This window comes from Castor canadensis, chromosome 9, assembly GCF_047511655.1.
Source record: "Castor canadensis chromosome 9, mCasCan1.hap1v2, whole genome shotgun sequence".
NCBI classification, from domain to species: Eukaryota; Metazoa; Chordata; class Mammalia; order Rodentia; family Castoridae; genus Castor; species Castor canadensis.
Window position 1 is genome coordinate 17,428,601 of NC_133394.1, and position 14,172 is coordinate 17,442,772.

At 36.6% G+C, this 14,172-nt stretch overlaps 1 protein-coding gene across 1 annotated transcript in view; it reads right to left on the reverse strand.

Moving 5' to 3' along the window:
- Positions 1-14,172, reverse strand: part of Iqcm (IQ motif containing M) — a 237,052-nt gene that overhangs the window by 78,277 nt on the left and 144,603 nt on the right. The window contains 2 exon segments of the mRNA XM_074042812.1: positions 5,325-5,459; positions 9,763-9,907. Coding sequence (XP_073898913.1) covers positions 5,325-5,459; positions 9,763-9,907 — 280 coding nt within the window.

Below are 14,172 nucleotides of genomic sequence, written 5' to 3' on the forward strand. Positions count from 1 at the left end.
CACCTACTATACTGTAAAGCATGAAGTTAGTCTGTGAGAAAAATAAAAGGCATTCCTTGTTTTCAAGAGCTGGCTTTTTTTTGTTTATATATACATATGAGTGTATATAAACATGTATATATATTTACATACGCACACACAATTGTGGGGATTGAATCCAGATCACTGCATTGCACATGCTAGGAAAGCACTCTACCAATCACTACATCCTCAGCCCAAGACTTTTACAAATATCCATATATAATTATGTTTTCATAACATGCATATTCAAAATATCTCCGCTTAACAAAAAAGAAATAGCATGGATCTTGGAGTGAGGAGACCAGGGTTGAAGTTCTAGGTTTATCAATGACCTTTAAAAGGTTTCTTTCTGAGCCTCAGTTGTCTTATTTGTCTTTCATCTCCTTTAGCACAAAGGTCATTATGATTGTTGAAAGAGATGACAATGAGAAGTCAACAGATGACATTTAATATCAAATCGCTAGAAAAAAATGAGTCAACATACAAATATGTTCAATATTTAAACATTGTCAATGTCTTATTAAAAAAATAACTGGAAAACAATTATAAGAATGTATAAGAATAACTAATAGATGAAGGGCAGATATGATCTTAGACCACGTATTTTGTGTGACTCCACATAAACCTAGTGACTTCCAGCAGTCCAGCGACTTGGATATCATCTGCCTTTTATACTTGAGAAGAAAAAGGAAAAGGAGGTACAAAAACTGGTCCAAAGACAGATAGCTAGTAAGTGATAGAGCCAAGAAGTAAAGCCAGCCAACTAATTCCAGAGCCATGCTGTAAATCTAACCCATCATAATATACGCCAAAGGAATTAGCATAGGAAATTATCCCTATGAAACCCTTACCTTGGGAAAAGCCCTACATTTTAAATTGCTAATCTGTTATTTATGAAATATTTGTTTGATTATAGTTTGTTGCATTTAATTTAAAATTTTTTATTATTTATTATAAAGAAAATAGAAATAACTTAAATATATGATAGCAATACACTATGGAATGTCCATATGAAAGATTATTATTTAGTCATAAATAATGTTGTAAAATATATTTGTAGCTTGGAAACTTGTGAGTATTGTGAAGCCAAAAAACAGATGTTCAAACAATATATAGAAAGAGTTTCATAAAAATAATGTCATATGTACAGGAAAAGAGTGGTAAGTTATAATTAGATGTTAAACATTACAGTTTCTCAGGAATTTTATATATCACAATATTTTCCACATTTTCAATATTCAATATTTTGTCATTAGGAAAAAATCAAATAACCAACCTTTTCATGACCACTGATGTGTGAAATGATTTGGATGCCTCTGCCCAATAGGTGAACAAATATTCATCAATGTGAAAGTGTAGAAAACTGTAAGAATACTTTTATTCTCATACAAGCAGTCAAAGTCCATAGGTTAAGAATTGGCTAAATGTGTACTATCAGCCAAAGGAAGGGAACTTCAAAAATATAATAAAGCTTCAATATCAACATTATGAGTTAACTCATACCTAACTGCTATGAGCCTTTATCCTTTATCAAAAAAATATATCCTGAAATATTTTTGTTTACCATTTCTTTTTATTAATGTTATTAACACATTATAGTTGTATAGAGGGGTACATTGTGACATTTACATAGGTGCTTACAATATATCTTAGATTTACCCCCTCTATCTTTCTCCTTTATCCCCCCCTTCTTTCCTTCTTAGACAGGCTTGATTGTCTCATTTTCATACATGAATACAAAATACTTCCACCATATTCATCCTTTATCCTTTCCTTATGCTTTCTCCCTCCCATTGGTACTCAGCCCCAGAGAGGGCATGTTATACATTCCTGTCCTTCTTTGTTTTTTGTTTTTTTTTAAATGTTAGTTTATGGTAGTTATGCAGGGGTTTTCCCTGTGATGTATCCATATATACATGTATTATAACCTGAATTGGTTCATACCTTCCACTGTTCTCCTTCCTACCTCATTTCCCATCTTATGGAGGCTTCAGTAGGTTTTAATGTTCTAAATTCACACTTGTATAGAAAGTACATCAACTACATTCTCCTTTCTGTTCATTATTTACCCTCCCCCTCCCACTAGTGCCATTTCTTTTTGATTAAATTGTGGACACATCATCTCTAAACATGTCAGCAAACCTGTAACATTAGGAGAGCATTAGTGAAAGCTAACACACAAAAATAAGTTTCATTTCTCTACAGTAACAGCAAGTAACAACAAATTATGTTTAAAAGAAAATAAGAACACAATATTATTCACAATAACATCAAGAAAATAAAATACTTAGGAATAATTTTAACCAAGGAGGTGAAAGCTCTCTAAATTGAAAACTATAAGACAGTAATAAAAGAAATTGAAACTCAGGGCTCCACGCTTGGTAGGCAGGTGCTTTACTGCTTGTGCCATGTGGCCAGCCCTCAGTTTATACCTAAACAGCTACATGTAGTTGGTAACATTGGAAAATGCACTCTAGAAGATGTTCATGTTGGATCTTCTTATAAGAAACTGATAGGAAGGTGGCTAGTCAGACTGGATGTAGAGTTCTTCATAGATATCCATTGCAGAAAAACTAGAGTATCTTGGAGGATGTGCACTTACCATTGGGAGTGGAGGACTTGGCTGTTGGCCACAATTTATGTTGGAGGATCTCCTATACAACATGTGTTGGGCTGACTGATTCAGAGAATTAATAAAGTAACTTGGAAATTTAAAAAAAGAAAAGAAATTGAAGACACAAATAGATGGAAAGATATCTTGTGTTCAGGGATTGGGAGAATTAATACTAAAATGTCCATGCTACCCAAAGTGACCTACAGATTCAATGAAATCCCCATCAAAATTGCAGTGGGATTTTAGAGAAAACAAACCTAAAATTTGTGTGGATCCACAAGAAGCCCCTAACAGCCAAACCAAAATTGAGAAAGAACAGGACTAGAGACATCACACTTCCTATCTTCAAATTATATTACAAATCTGTAGTATTCAAAACAGTATGATACAGAAATAAAAACATACAAGTAGAAAAAATGAGAGAGCCCAGACCAATGGAGCAAAATAGAGACTCCAGAAATAAACCCACACATATATAGGCAACTGATCCTAAACAAGAGTATCAAGACTACACAATGCGGAAAGGACAATATCTTCAGTAACCATTTTTGGGAAAACTGTGCATACATACACTTGCAAAAGAATAAAATTGGATACTGTGTTATACCATATAAATTAATTTGAAATGGATTAGACTTAATTATAAATTCTGAAACCATAAAATTCCTATGAGAAAATATAGGAAGAAAAGCACATAGACAATGGTCTTCCATGATTTTTTAGATATTGCCCCTAAAACAAACAAAACAATGCAAAAAGAAAAACAAATAAAACAGTGGATCAAAGTAAAAACCTTCTATACAGTAGATCAAAGTAAAACCTATACAGCAACAAATGCAATTAATAAAAAAAGAAAAGACAACCTCTAGAATGGGAGAAAATATTTGCAGACCATATATGTTAATATCCAAGATATATAAGGAAGTCATACAACTTAATAGACTAAGTGCCAAAAATGATTCAATTAAAAATTGGGTAAAGGCCCTGAACTTTTTTTCTGAAGAAAAATGCAAATGACCAATAGGTATATGAAAAAATGCTCAATATCACTAATAATTAGGGAAATGCAAATCAAAACCACAATGAGATATCACGTTACACATGTTATGATGATTTTCACCAAAAGATAAAAGATAAAGGTTGGTGAAGATGCAGAGAAGAGGAACCTGTGAAGACTGTTGGTAAGATTGCAGATTGGTACAGCTCTTATAGAACACAGTATGGAAGCTTCTTGAGCAATTTAAATTACAGAACTACTGTAAGACCAAACAAAAAGGCTTCTGAGGCAAGATGGCAGAACAGGAGCGTCCTCTGTGCAACTCTGAACGAGAAGGGTAGGGAAATGAAGGACAGACTACATTCCAAAGACAGGAAGTGCACTGGGAATCACAAAAGAGATATCCTGATTGTGAAAAGTCACAGGGAATGTAAAGGCAAGACAGAGAAAAGTGAGAACCAACCCCCAGCTCCAACTCTGGCTCCCTGGGGAGGACAGAAAGCTGAAGCCACACTCACAGGGCAAGCTAGGAAGCCCTGGTGAAAACAGACTGGCAGTCCTAGCTGCAAGACAAGCCCATAGTTCTTGCAAGCCCTAAATGTAATGAGAGAAATTGGTGCTACAGTTGGCAGGCTAGCATTGGGAAAGAAAGACAGTTTGGCACTTGCTAAAACTCAAAAAGCTGTAGCAAGGTACCATCTTGAGAGGGGGCCTATAGTTTAAGAATGAACTACTCAGGGGACCTGAAAACAAAGAAAATTACACCTAAAAATAAGGAACAATTGCACCTGAGGACACCCTTCCCCTGCCACGGTGACTGGGTGATACGGATGGTCTGATGTGTGCACACTGAGAAATTTAAGCAGCAGCCACTATGGACAGTGAAGGGTGTAGTGGTTGGTGACCCCACCCTTTGTGACAAGGAGTCAGCCTTATTTCCTGAGAATTGCTGCAGAAACATAGCACTGAGTCCACTGTTGGTGGGCTTCTCAGTGTCAGGAAGCTTCGTCTCAGCTGCATTAGTTTTGATGTCAGGCAGGACCGAGAACTCTGAGTCCAGGTCCTATGGATCACTCAGTTTCCTGAGCCTCCTCCTTCCCACAGGTTGGTCTATCCTGATCAGGGTCCGAAAGTGCTGAGACAGGCAGGCAGTACCTGATTCCCCTGGTTGTCTCTCCAGTGCAGAACTCAGTGCTTTGTTTGCTTTCCCCACTCTCTGACACATTCAGGGAATACCCCTAGGCTTGGAGTATTGATGCCCTTGGGAGCACAAATGTGGGGGGCAGCTGGGGAATGATTGGAAACCTGCCCCAAAATAACTAAAGCAAAAAGGGCTTGGAGCCTGGTTCAAATGGTAGAGTGTCTGCCTAACATGTGTGAAGGCCCTGAGTTCAAAACCCAGTATTACCAAAAAAACCCACAACATATATGTACATAAATATATGCACATGTAACTTTAAAAGTTAATAAAAGTTAAAATTACCTCCTTCATTCACTCAAAATGAAACTTTATTAACTTCTTTTAAGCTGCCTTCCTTCATAGCCATTAAATTTGGAAAGAAAGAAATTTGAGTAAAAGACCTTTTTAAACAAATTTAACATGAAAGAAGGCAGAATAAGGGGAATTAGGGAGAGAGTAAAGAAGGAAGTGGAAATAAAAGAAAGGAAAAGAAGACATGAGACGCTACTTACCTCTATGGAACAGTTCCCAAAAATCGTCCACTTGTTGCTGGGTTGGGAAATGGCCACAGTCATTGAAATACTTAAGGAGCTCACTTCTTTCTAATCCTTGCCAGTCTTCTCTCTTGGCAAACATTGTTTCATAGACTAAAAATCCAAAAAGGTAAAAGAAGATATTTTGTTTATAAATAATGTACCAAGCTGTCTAGGGCTGGGGGCACAGCTCAAATGGTAGAGCACTTGATGAAAGAAAAAGGGAGGGAGGAAGGGACGGAAAGGGAAGGGAAGGGAAGGAAAGGGAAAGGAAAGGAGAAACCAACCAAGTACAAGTCACCTAAAAGGTTCTTCTGGACATGAAGAAACTTTAATCCAGTTTATTTTCATGCCTGCAGATAAGCCTCTCTGATTACAGCAGCTTGATGTCACCCTGCTGGCTAAGGGTAGAAGGAAGGCATCTCCCCCCACAATCCATTCCACAACAATGGAATTCAGATTGGACTTCCCAAGAACACAGATCCTACACATATCAACACTAGACCCACAGCATAACCCATAGCTTTTTAAAATGTTCTTGTTTGTTTGTTTTCTATTTTTTGAGACAGAATTTCTGTGTGTATCCCAGACTGGCCTCAAACTCCTCATCTTCCTGCCTCATCCTCCCAAGTGCTCAGATTACAGATATTGTCTGACCATAACTGGCTTGATTTTTTTGGTTAGTATGTTTTAATTATACATATTAATGGGGTTCAGTGAGATATTTCAATATAGTGTACAAGCTGATCAAATCCAGGCTCCCTTCACCCACCCCTCCTCCCCTTTCCCGATCTTAGTAATCACTATTCTACCTTCAGATAAATTTTTTTTTTAGCTTCCACACATGAAAGAACACGTGGTACTTATCTTTCTATGGATAGAGAGCATAATGTCCTCCAGTTCCATCCATTGTTTTCCTCAATGACAGAATTTCATTCTTCTTCATAATTGCCTAACACCATATTATATGTATATACTGCATTTTCTTTACCCATTCATCCACTGATGGATACCTAGGAGGATTCTGTACCCTAAACTATTGTGAGCAGCACTTCAATAAACATAGGCACACAGGCATTTCTTTGGCATGTTGATTATATTTCCTTTGTACATATACCCAGAAGTGGGATAGCTGGATCATATGGTAGCTCTATTTTTAGTTTTTTCTACACATGGTTACAAACTCACCAACAGGGTATGAAAGATAATTTTTCCACATCTTTGCCAGTAATGTCAGAATTTCAGGACCTGACTCCTGTTAATTGGTTTCAGTCTGCATTATTAATTCCTCTAATTTTTTTCATTTCTTTTTGGTTTCCAACTCATACTCTCAACTACTTGAATTGCTGATTCCACTTTGGACTGCTTATCCTATTTCTGATTTGGCCCCTAATTGGAAGCAATGTCTACATTTTGCTCACTGATTTCATATGTTCCTACTTCCTAATTTAAGATGCTTTGCCATTTCTGGCTCAAGACTAACATGGAAAATCACTTAGTTGGATCATCTATCATCTATCTTCCATTCTTACTGACAGGGGTTACATAATGACCAGGAGAACTGATGCATAGCTTTGTAAGTATAATTCTCCATAAACATTTTATTCTTTCTTTTTAAAAAGATGATATTAAGTCTCTACTCTGAAGCATGTTGGCTTAACCCCATGAAGCTGTTAGTCTCATTTACAGGACGACAGGGACCACTTACTTTTAGGTTTCACTTTGAAATGTGGGCTTCTAATGACAATAGTAGGCACAAGAGTGGTTTCTAACAGAACTTGTATCATCCTGGCACTAAATCACATAGGTTTTGATTTTTTAGTCATTCCATAATACATAATGAATAAACAATCATCCAGTTGAGGGAGATGGTGATGAGAAATATCAACAAATTCCAGAAGTATTTAGTAAATATTACACTAAGTATTTAACCTAAATAAGAGTAGCTATTCCAGATCTCAAAACACATTAGTAAAACAAACTTATATTTACTCTATGCATTGTTCTCTCTTTTTAAATAAACAAAGTGAAGTGGTTGCTTTTGGTGTCCTGGTCACATCTCCTTCTCTCTTACTTTTCTTTGCATTTTGACGTGGAAATGCATCTGCATTCCATTGCCTAAGGGCTCCTTGTTGCACAGGAATTTATTGTGCTCACCTGGTACTGAAGTATCAGGGAATTAAGACCACACTGGAATAGACCTCAATCACCTACTTGAGAAGGGTGCAGAGAGAGGGAGATGACTGGATAATAACCCAGCATTTGAGGCAAGATGGCTGCACTATTTTCCTTTTTGACCGTTTTGACTTTCCTTTCTCAGTTCTCCATTTCACTGACAGTATTTTCTGGGAATGACTCCCAAATGAATCAATTGTACTTGAATTGTTATATCTACATGTAATTCTGAGGAAAGCTAAACTAATACACAAGGAATGAGATTTTTTACTCTTTTGTTTAATATATTTCTACTTGGAAAAGCACATTAGTTTTCCTTGAACCAGTTTTAGATGTTTCTTATAAGGTCAAAATTATGTATATATTAACATTATGGGCCTGTGACTATATTAATAGGTAATGATGTCCACAACCTGTATATTATGCCCTAGAGGCAAACTTTCAGCAACATATTAGAAGAATTAATATACCAGGCTAGCATAACCAGAGTAAATATAAAACTTAAATCATGAAAACTAATATAATTATCAAATGACTGAAAAATAATTTAAAAGCTGCATAGCTATCTGACAAATATCACAGAACTAGCAAGAAATGCAGGAAAGGAGGAAAAATTTGTAAGGAAGATGAAGACGAATAAGAACTTGCAAATTTTGTGGGCTGTAACCACAAAAGTAAATGGATGTTTTGGTTTAAATTAGTCATTTTGCTAATTCTATTCTATTGTTCAGATCATATGTTGGATACAGCACCATATGTCCTAACTGCATGCCTTTATTTGGTCTTTGCTCCCTACCAGCCTTTTCTCAGAGTGCCAGAGTGATGTATTCAATGTAAGCCTATAGTCAATACTATAGTTCTCTGTCTGCAATCTTCCAATAGCTTCCAACACTGTCAAGGTAAAACACAATGACTGATGAAATATGGTGTAACCTACTTCTCCAATCCCATTTTTCTCTCTTCTCACTCACAAACTCAATTCTAGTAAAACCAGTGTCCTGGCTTCCCCCAACACTAGAATATTCTTCCTCTATATATCCACAGGCTCTCTCTCAGGCTCTCTCTCTCTCTCTCTCTCTCCCTGCTTTTCTCCTGCCCTCCCCCTAACTCTCTGAAGCTCTCTAAGTAAAAAAAGTCCCAGCAGCTTCCTAACAGGAAAGGGGGTTCAGTTTCTCTCTGTCTCACACTTGCTTTCTCTTTCTCCCTGTAATACTTGCTTTCTCTCTTTGAAATTCTTTCTTCTTCAATCTCTAGACACAGGAAATGAATTATTCTAGCGCAAAGAATTATGGTTATTTTAGAATACATTTGACACCTAATTTTTAACAAATTATTTTTGCCCATTTGATAAACTAGGCATATGCTAAATAGTGGGTATTCATTTGATGGTCATAGTACCTGTCTTCATGGAACTTACAGTCCTAAATATGAAACAAACATTTTATCACTAGCTGAGCTACCAAATATATACTACTTTTAATTTTATAAAGCCATAAGATGATTACAATTAAATGTAATTTACTTGTACCATTTATTTTTTTGTTAGTCAATGGAGTAGGTCAATAAAGTATTCTAATCCTAGACAATACTAAACTTATAAATAGATATGGAAATTGAAATCTCTGACAGCTGAGATATAAATTGAGGACCTTGTTCTATGGATAGAACCCCAGTGCTAAGGAGCACTGGTTAGTCTGCTCAGTGGCCATTAACTGTTCATCCGGTATCAATATTTAATTTTCATTTGGGTAAAAATCTCCTCCTCCAACGGGCAGAGCCTCTCAGGGTTCCCAGCCCTCCCACTACAAAGTGCTAGAATTATAACTCAGACTAAATCAATCAGTTGAAGTCTCCCTGGAATTTGAACTTAAAGCATAAGAACAAAAAAGTCTAAAGTGATAGAGACTTGTGTATCCCTGCTCCTCAATCAAATAAAGATTATTTCTTACTTCCCACTCCATAGGTTTCTGGAGCAGCTCTGATTCATATGTTGTCTGAAATCTACTTCTTTAGTCAACTGTTCAATATTCTGTCTTTAAATTTTCTTTTATTTCTTTGGTTAGCCAGAATGGGTTTTCTTTTGCTCATAGAGGATCCTAATAAACTAATCCAATCATACAAGGCAAGAAGGAATATAAAATACAGCCCACTTTTGGTGGCAATGGGTAACTATCTATAAAGTTCAATGGTTAAAAATGAATCCCAAACCTAAAGTCAAACCAGAAATGACGGCATCACTTACATTTTTTCCTGTCCATCCATTCCTCTAGCTCTACAAAGTTTATGACTTGTCTTGTCCTCCAAAGACCAAGCCGATGTCTAACACGGTGGATTTGCACCTGATACATGTTCAAAACTGCTTTCAAATTTGGTCCATGATACAGAGCCTATAAAACAGTAATAAAAAAGTAAAGTTCTTCATATATTTCTGCTGTTTATATTTAATTTGATTTATTCCCTTTCATCTGTTTTATTTTATGTATTTTTCATCTATTTCATTTCATTTATTTCACTGTTTCTTGCCTAAGATTAGTTAAATATATGTATTATGTAGTGACAGAATCTCCCTGAAATTCTGAGTTTCTTTAGGAGTTAATTTGTCATTGAAGCTCATACTTCCTGTAGAATAGAGGTTTTTGATAATGGGTACTTTTCATAGACACTTTCTACATTGATGTCCAGATTTTTATAGTATGTACCATAGTCAATCAGAAAAACATCAATGGAAGCATTATTAAGACTTTATTCTATAATAGATGATTCTTGCCTAAGCTATCCACTCTGGGTGTGCAAGTCTTTTTTTTTTCTTCCCTTTGAAAGTTATACAGTCAAATCTCTTACTTGTTTCTCAATGGGCTCTTTCAGATTTTCCTTGATTTCTGAAAACTTTTTGAATATTAAAGAATTTAACCCACTTCTGCATATGTGTAAGCTTTGTTTTATCAAGTTACTTGTGACTACATTCCTGTGTATATGCATTTTCTACATTCCACCTCATCTAAAAATTAGCTTAAAATTCTATTTATCAGTGCAATTATTTTTATATTTTACATTTTATATTTGCTGGTTCATTAATTTATCTACTAATCTTTATTGATTAATTAATTTATTAAAATTTTACATTTATCCTTCTGTTCTTGACTTCTTCAATTAAGACTTCATTTATTGTCATTATTTGTTGGTTTAGAAATATATCTAAGTTTACAAGTTTTCTTTTGGGTCAGCTTTCTTTGTGTGCAAACCATTTTATAAATGAAAAAAAAAGTGAAGCAGAAAATCTTTAAATAACTTTCCCAGGGCCCCATAGCTAGTATTTGTAGGCATGCAAGTCACAAATACAGAACCATTCAGAAACACAAAAGACACATATTTTCCCTCATACAGGGAAGATAGATCCAAAGATAAACATATATACAAAAACAAGCAAGATCATATACAAACTTAAATTTGTTTTTTTGTTTGTTTGTTTGTTTTGGTTTTTTTTGCAGTGCTAGGGCTTGAACTCAGGGCCTTCAACTTGAGCCACTCCACCTGCCCAATTTTTTGTGATAGGATTTTTCAAGATAGGGTCTCATGAACTATTTGCCCAGGCTGGCTTTTTCCTGATCTCTGCCTCCTGAATAGCTAGGATTAAAGGCATGAGCCACCTACACCTGCCTTGAACATGTTTTTAACAGTGGAACTACTCTACGGAACTTGGGGAAAGAGGGAAAGGAAAAGAGAACGACAGAGCATCAGTAATATCGCATAACATAAGATTTGAAGGTGGAGGATATAAGGATTTGTATTGAAAAGTGTTGAAAAATAGGGGAGAGGGAGCTAAAGGGGTAAGGGAGAGTTTTTGAAGGGATTGAACAGACCAAAGTAAAGCACACCCACAGAGGGCACACATTCAGACACCCTTTGAACATGAACTTAAATATTAATAACAAAAATCAGGATTGAAAAATAGGCACAGTGTGTGCGGAGAGTGGAGAGGAGGTATTAGTGGGAAGGGGGAGGGTGAAGGAAGGAGATTAGGGTGACGGTATATGGTTGATGAACTTCCAATACTTCTATGAAACAGAACTAACTAACCTCTTGCAATTGCTTTAAGTGGGGTGGGGAGGAGGCTTGGGGGAGAGATGAGTGGGGCAATGTAATGTACAATACAAGTCTAATTGGAATTGTCACCATGAATCCCCCATGCATAATGAATATTTCTTAATAAAAAATTCATAAAAAATAAAACAAATACAAAACCATTAAATGTGATTCTTACCTCTCTACCCATGAAAGAATTAGTGACACCCTCAGCCATAGCTGAAGGACAAGTCTTTCTCCTGAGTTTGGCTCCTCTGGCTATTTTTCAGACCTCTCCTCTTTGCCCCACCCCCCCATTCTGAAAGGATGGTTACTTTTGCTAATACCTGAAACAGATGTTCAATCACTATCTCTAAGTGCTTTGTGTAAGGACTGTAAGTATGCATTATCGGTCACTCTCATCACTAAATATAAATAAAATATTGTTTTCTCCAATGCACTCTGCAAAATGTTAATAGCAGCTGCTGGTTGTCACAGAAATGGTGCCTCTGCACATGCTGTGACTCCGGGCTTCCTCTCCCTGCTGTGAGCTCACCCTGGTTGGCTGTACAGTGCCAGGTGAGAACTTATCTAGACCTGGCTTTTTGCAGGAAACCCCTCACCTGAGAAAACACCTTACCACCATTTTATAACAATTGAACACTGCTGCTACCAGAATGGCCTCACATTTTACATGAAGTTTTTTAGAATTTGGAACTGGATAGGCTTAGATTTGATTCCCAGAATTGAGTATGGCACATACTAGATAAATAATTTTAAATAAATGATCTTACTTCTCTGTGCCTCATCCTTCATAATTCCTAAACATCAAATTCTTTTTTTTTTCATTTATTCATATGTACATACAATGTTTGGGCCATTTCTTCCCCCTCTTTCCCCCAGCCCCCTCCCCTTCTCCCCCATCCCCTCGCTTCCAGGCAAAAACTATTTTGCCCTTATCTCTAATTTTGTTGAAGAGAGAGTATAAGCAATAATAGGAAGAACCAAGGGTTTTTGCTAGTTGAGATAAGGATAGCTATACAGGGAGATTCCTAGCACTGCTTCCAAGTATATATGTGTTACATTCTAAGTTGATTCTTCTCGAACTGACCTTTTCTCTAATTCCTGATCCCCTTCTCCTATTGGCCTCTATCTCTTTAAAGTTTCAGCATTAGTTCCTTTGCACTGAGGACATCAAATACTATCATGTTTTTTCAGTTTCTTACCTATCTTCATACCTCCCTTGTGTGCTCTCACCTTATCATGTGACCAAAGTCCAGTCATCTTGCTGTATTTTCCCTAAATCTAAAGTCCACATATGAGGGAGAACATACGATTTTTGGTCTTCTGAACCTGGCTAACCTCGCTCAGGATGATGTTCTCCAGTTCCATCATTTACTTGTGAATGATAACATTTCATTCTTCTTCATGGCTGAGTAGAATTCCACTGTGTATAAATACCACATTTTTTGATCCATTCATCAGTAATGGGGCATCTTGGCTATTTCTATAACTTGGCTATTGTGAATAGCACTGCAATAAACATGGGTGTGCAGGTGCTTCTGGAGTAACCTGTGTCACAGTCTTTTGGGTATATCCCCAGGAGTGGGATTGCTGGATCATATGGCAGATCTATGTTTAGATTTTTAAGAAGCCTCCAAATTTCTTTCCAGAGTGGTTGTACTAGTTTGCATTCCCACCAGCAGTGTATGAGGATTCCTTTTTCCCCACATCCTCTCCAACACCTGTTGTTGGTGGTGTTTCTAATGATGGCTATTCTAACAGGGGTGAGGTAGAATCTTAGTGTGGTTTTGATTTGCATTTCCTTTATGGCTAGAGATGGGGAGCACTTTTTCATGTCTAAACATCAAATTCTTGATCACCACCCTCATCTGGGCCCTCAAAGAGACGTGGAAATGTATCTGTGTTTTTCTAAGCAACTCTCTTTCTGTCACTTTCTAACCATTCAAAGTCACCATCCAAATGCGCACTCTCAGCAAATGACCTGGTTATCTAACTCACATGGGAGGGGCTGGTTTATTGTAATCTCAACTGAGCACCACCAAATCTAAACACACAGCTGTGTGTGCAATACCCTTTGCTCCTGTTCTACTGAGATACACGTTTCTCCTTACTTAAGGCTAGTCCTGTGAACTGCCTTATAGACCACACTGTTGAATCTTCTTAAAGACCTTAGTGTATAGTTAGCCTCATCTTTCTTGTATCCTCTACCTTTTCCTCTTATTGTTTTTTTTTACCAATAGGTATTTAAGTAATTTAAGTATTTTTTCAGCTTCCTTTACCTCGGTGTCTCAATTTATCTATTTTAGATATTTTTACTTCATGAACTTATTCCTACTAAAGCCAGAATCTTTGCTGACACTGTCACTTTGAGCAGCACTACTCCTTTCTTGTTCCATCTTGGAACTTCTATGTTCTAGGATATTCTGGTTTTCTCTGTACCTCTCTGGCTACTGCTTCATTGTGCATGGAATACTTGACCTTGGTCTTTCTCAAACTTTCCTTCCCATGACTTCTTCCTCAGTACACATATGGTTCCTGGACAATGGTGCCCATTTCCATAGCTTTA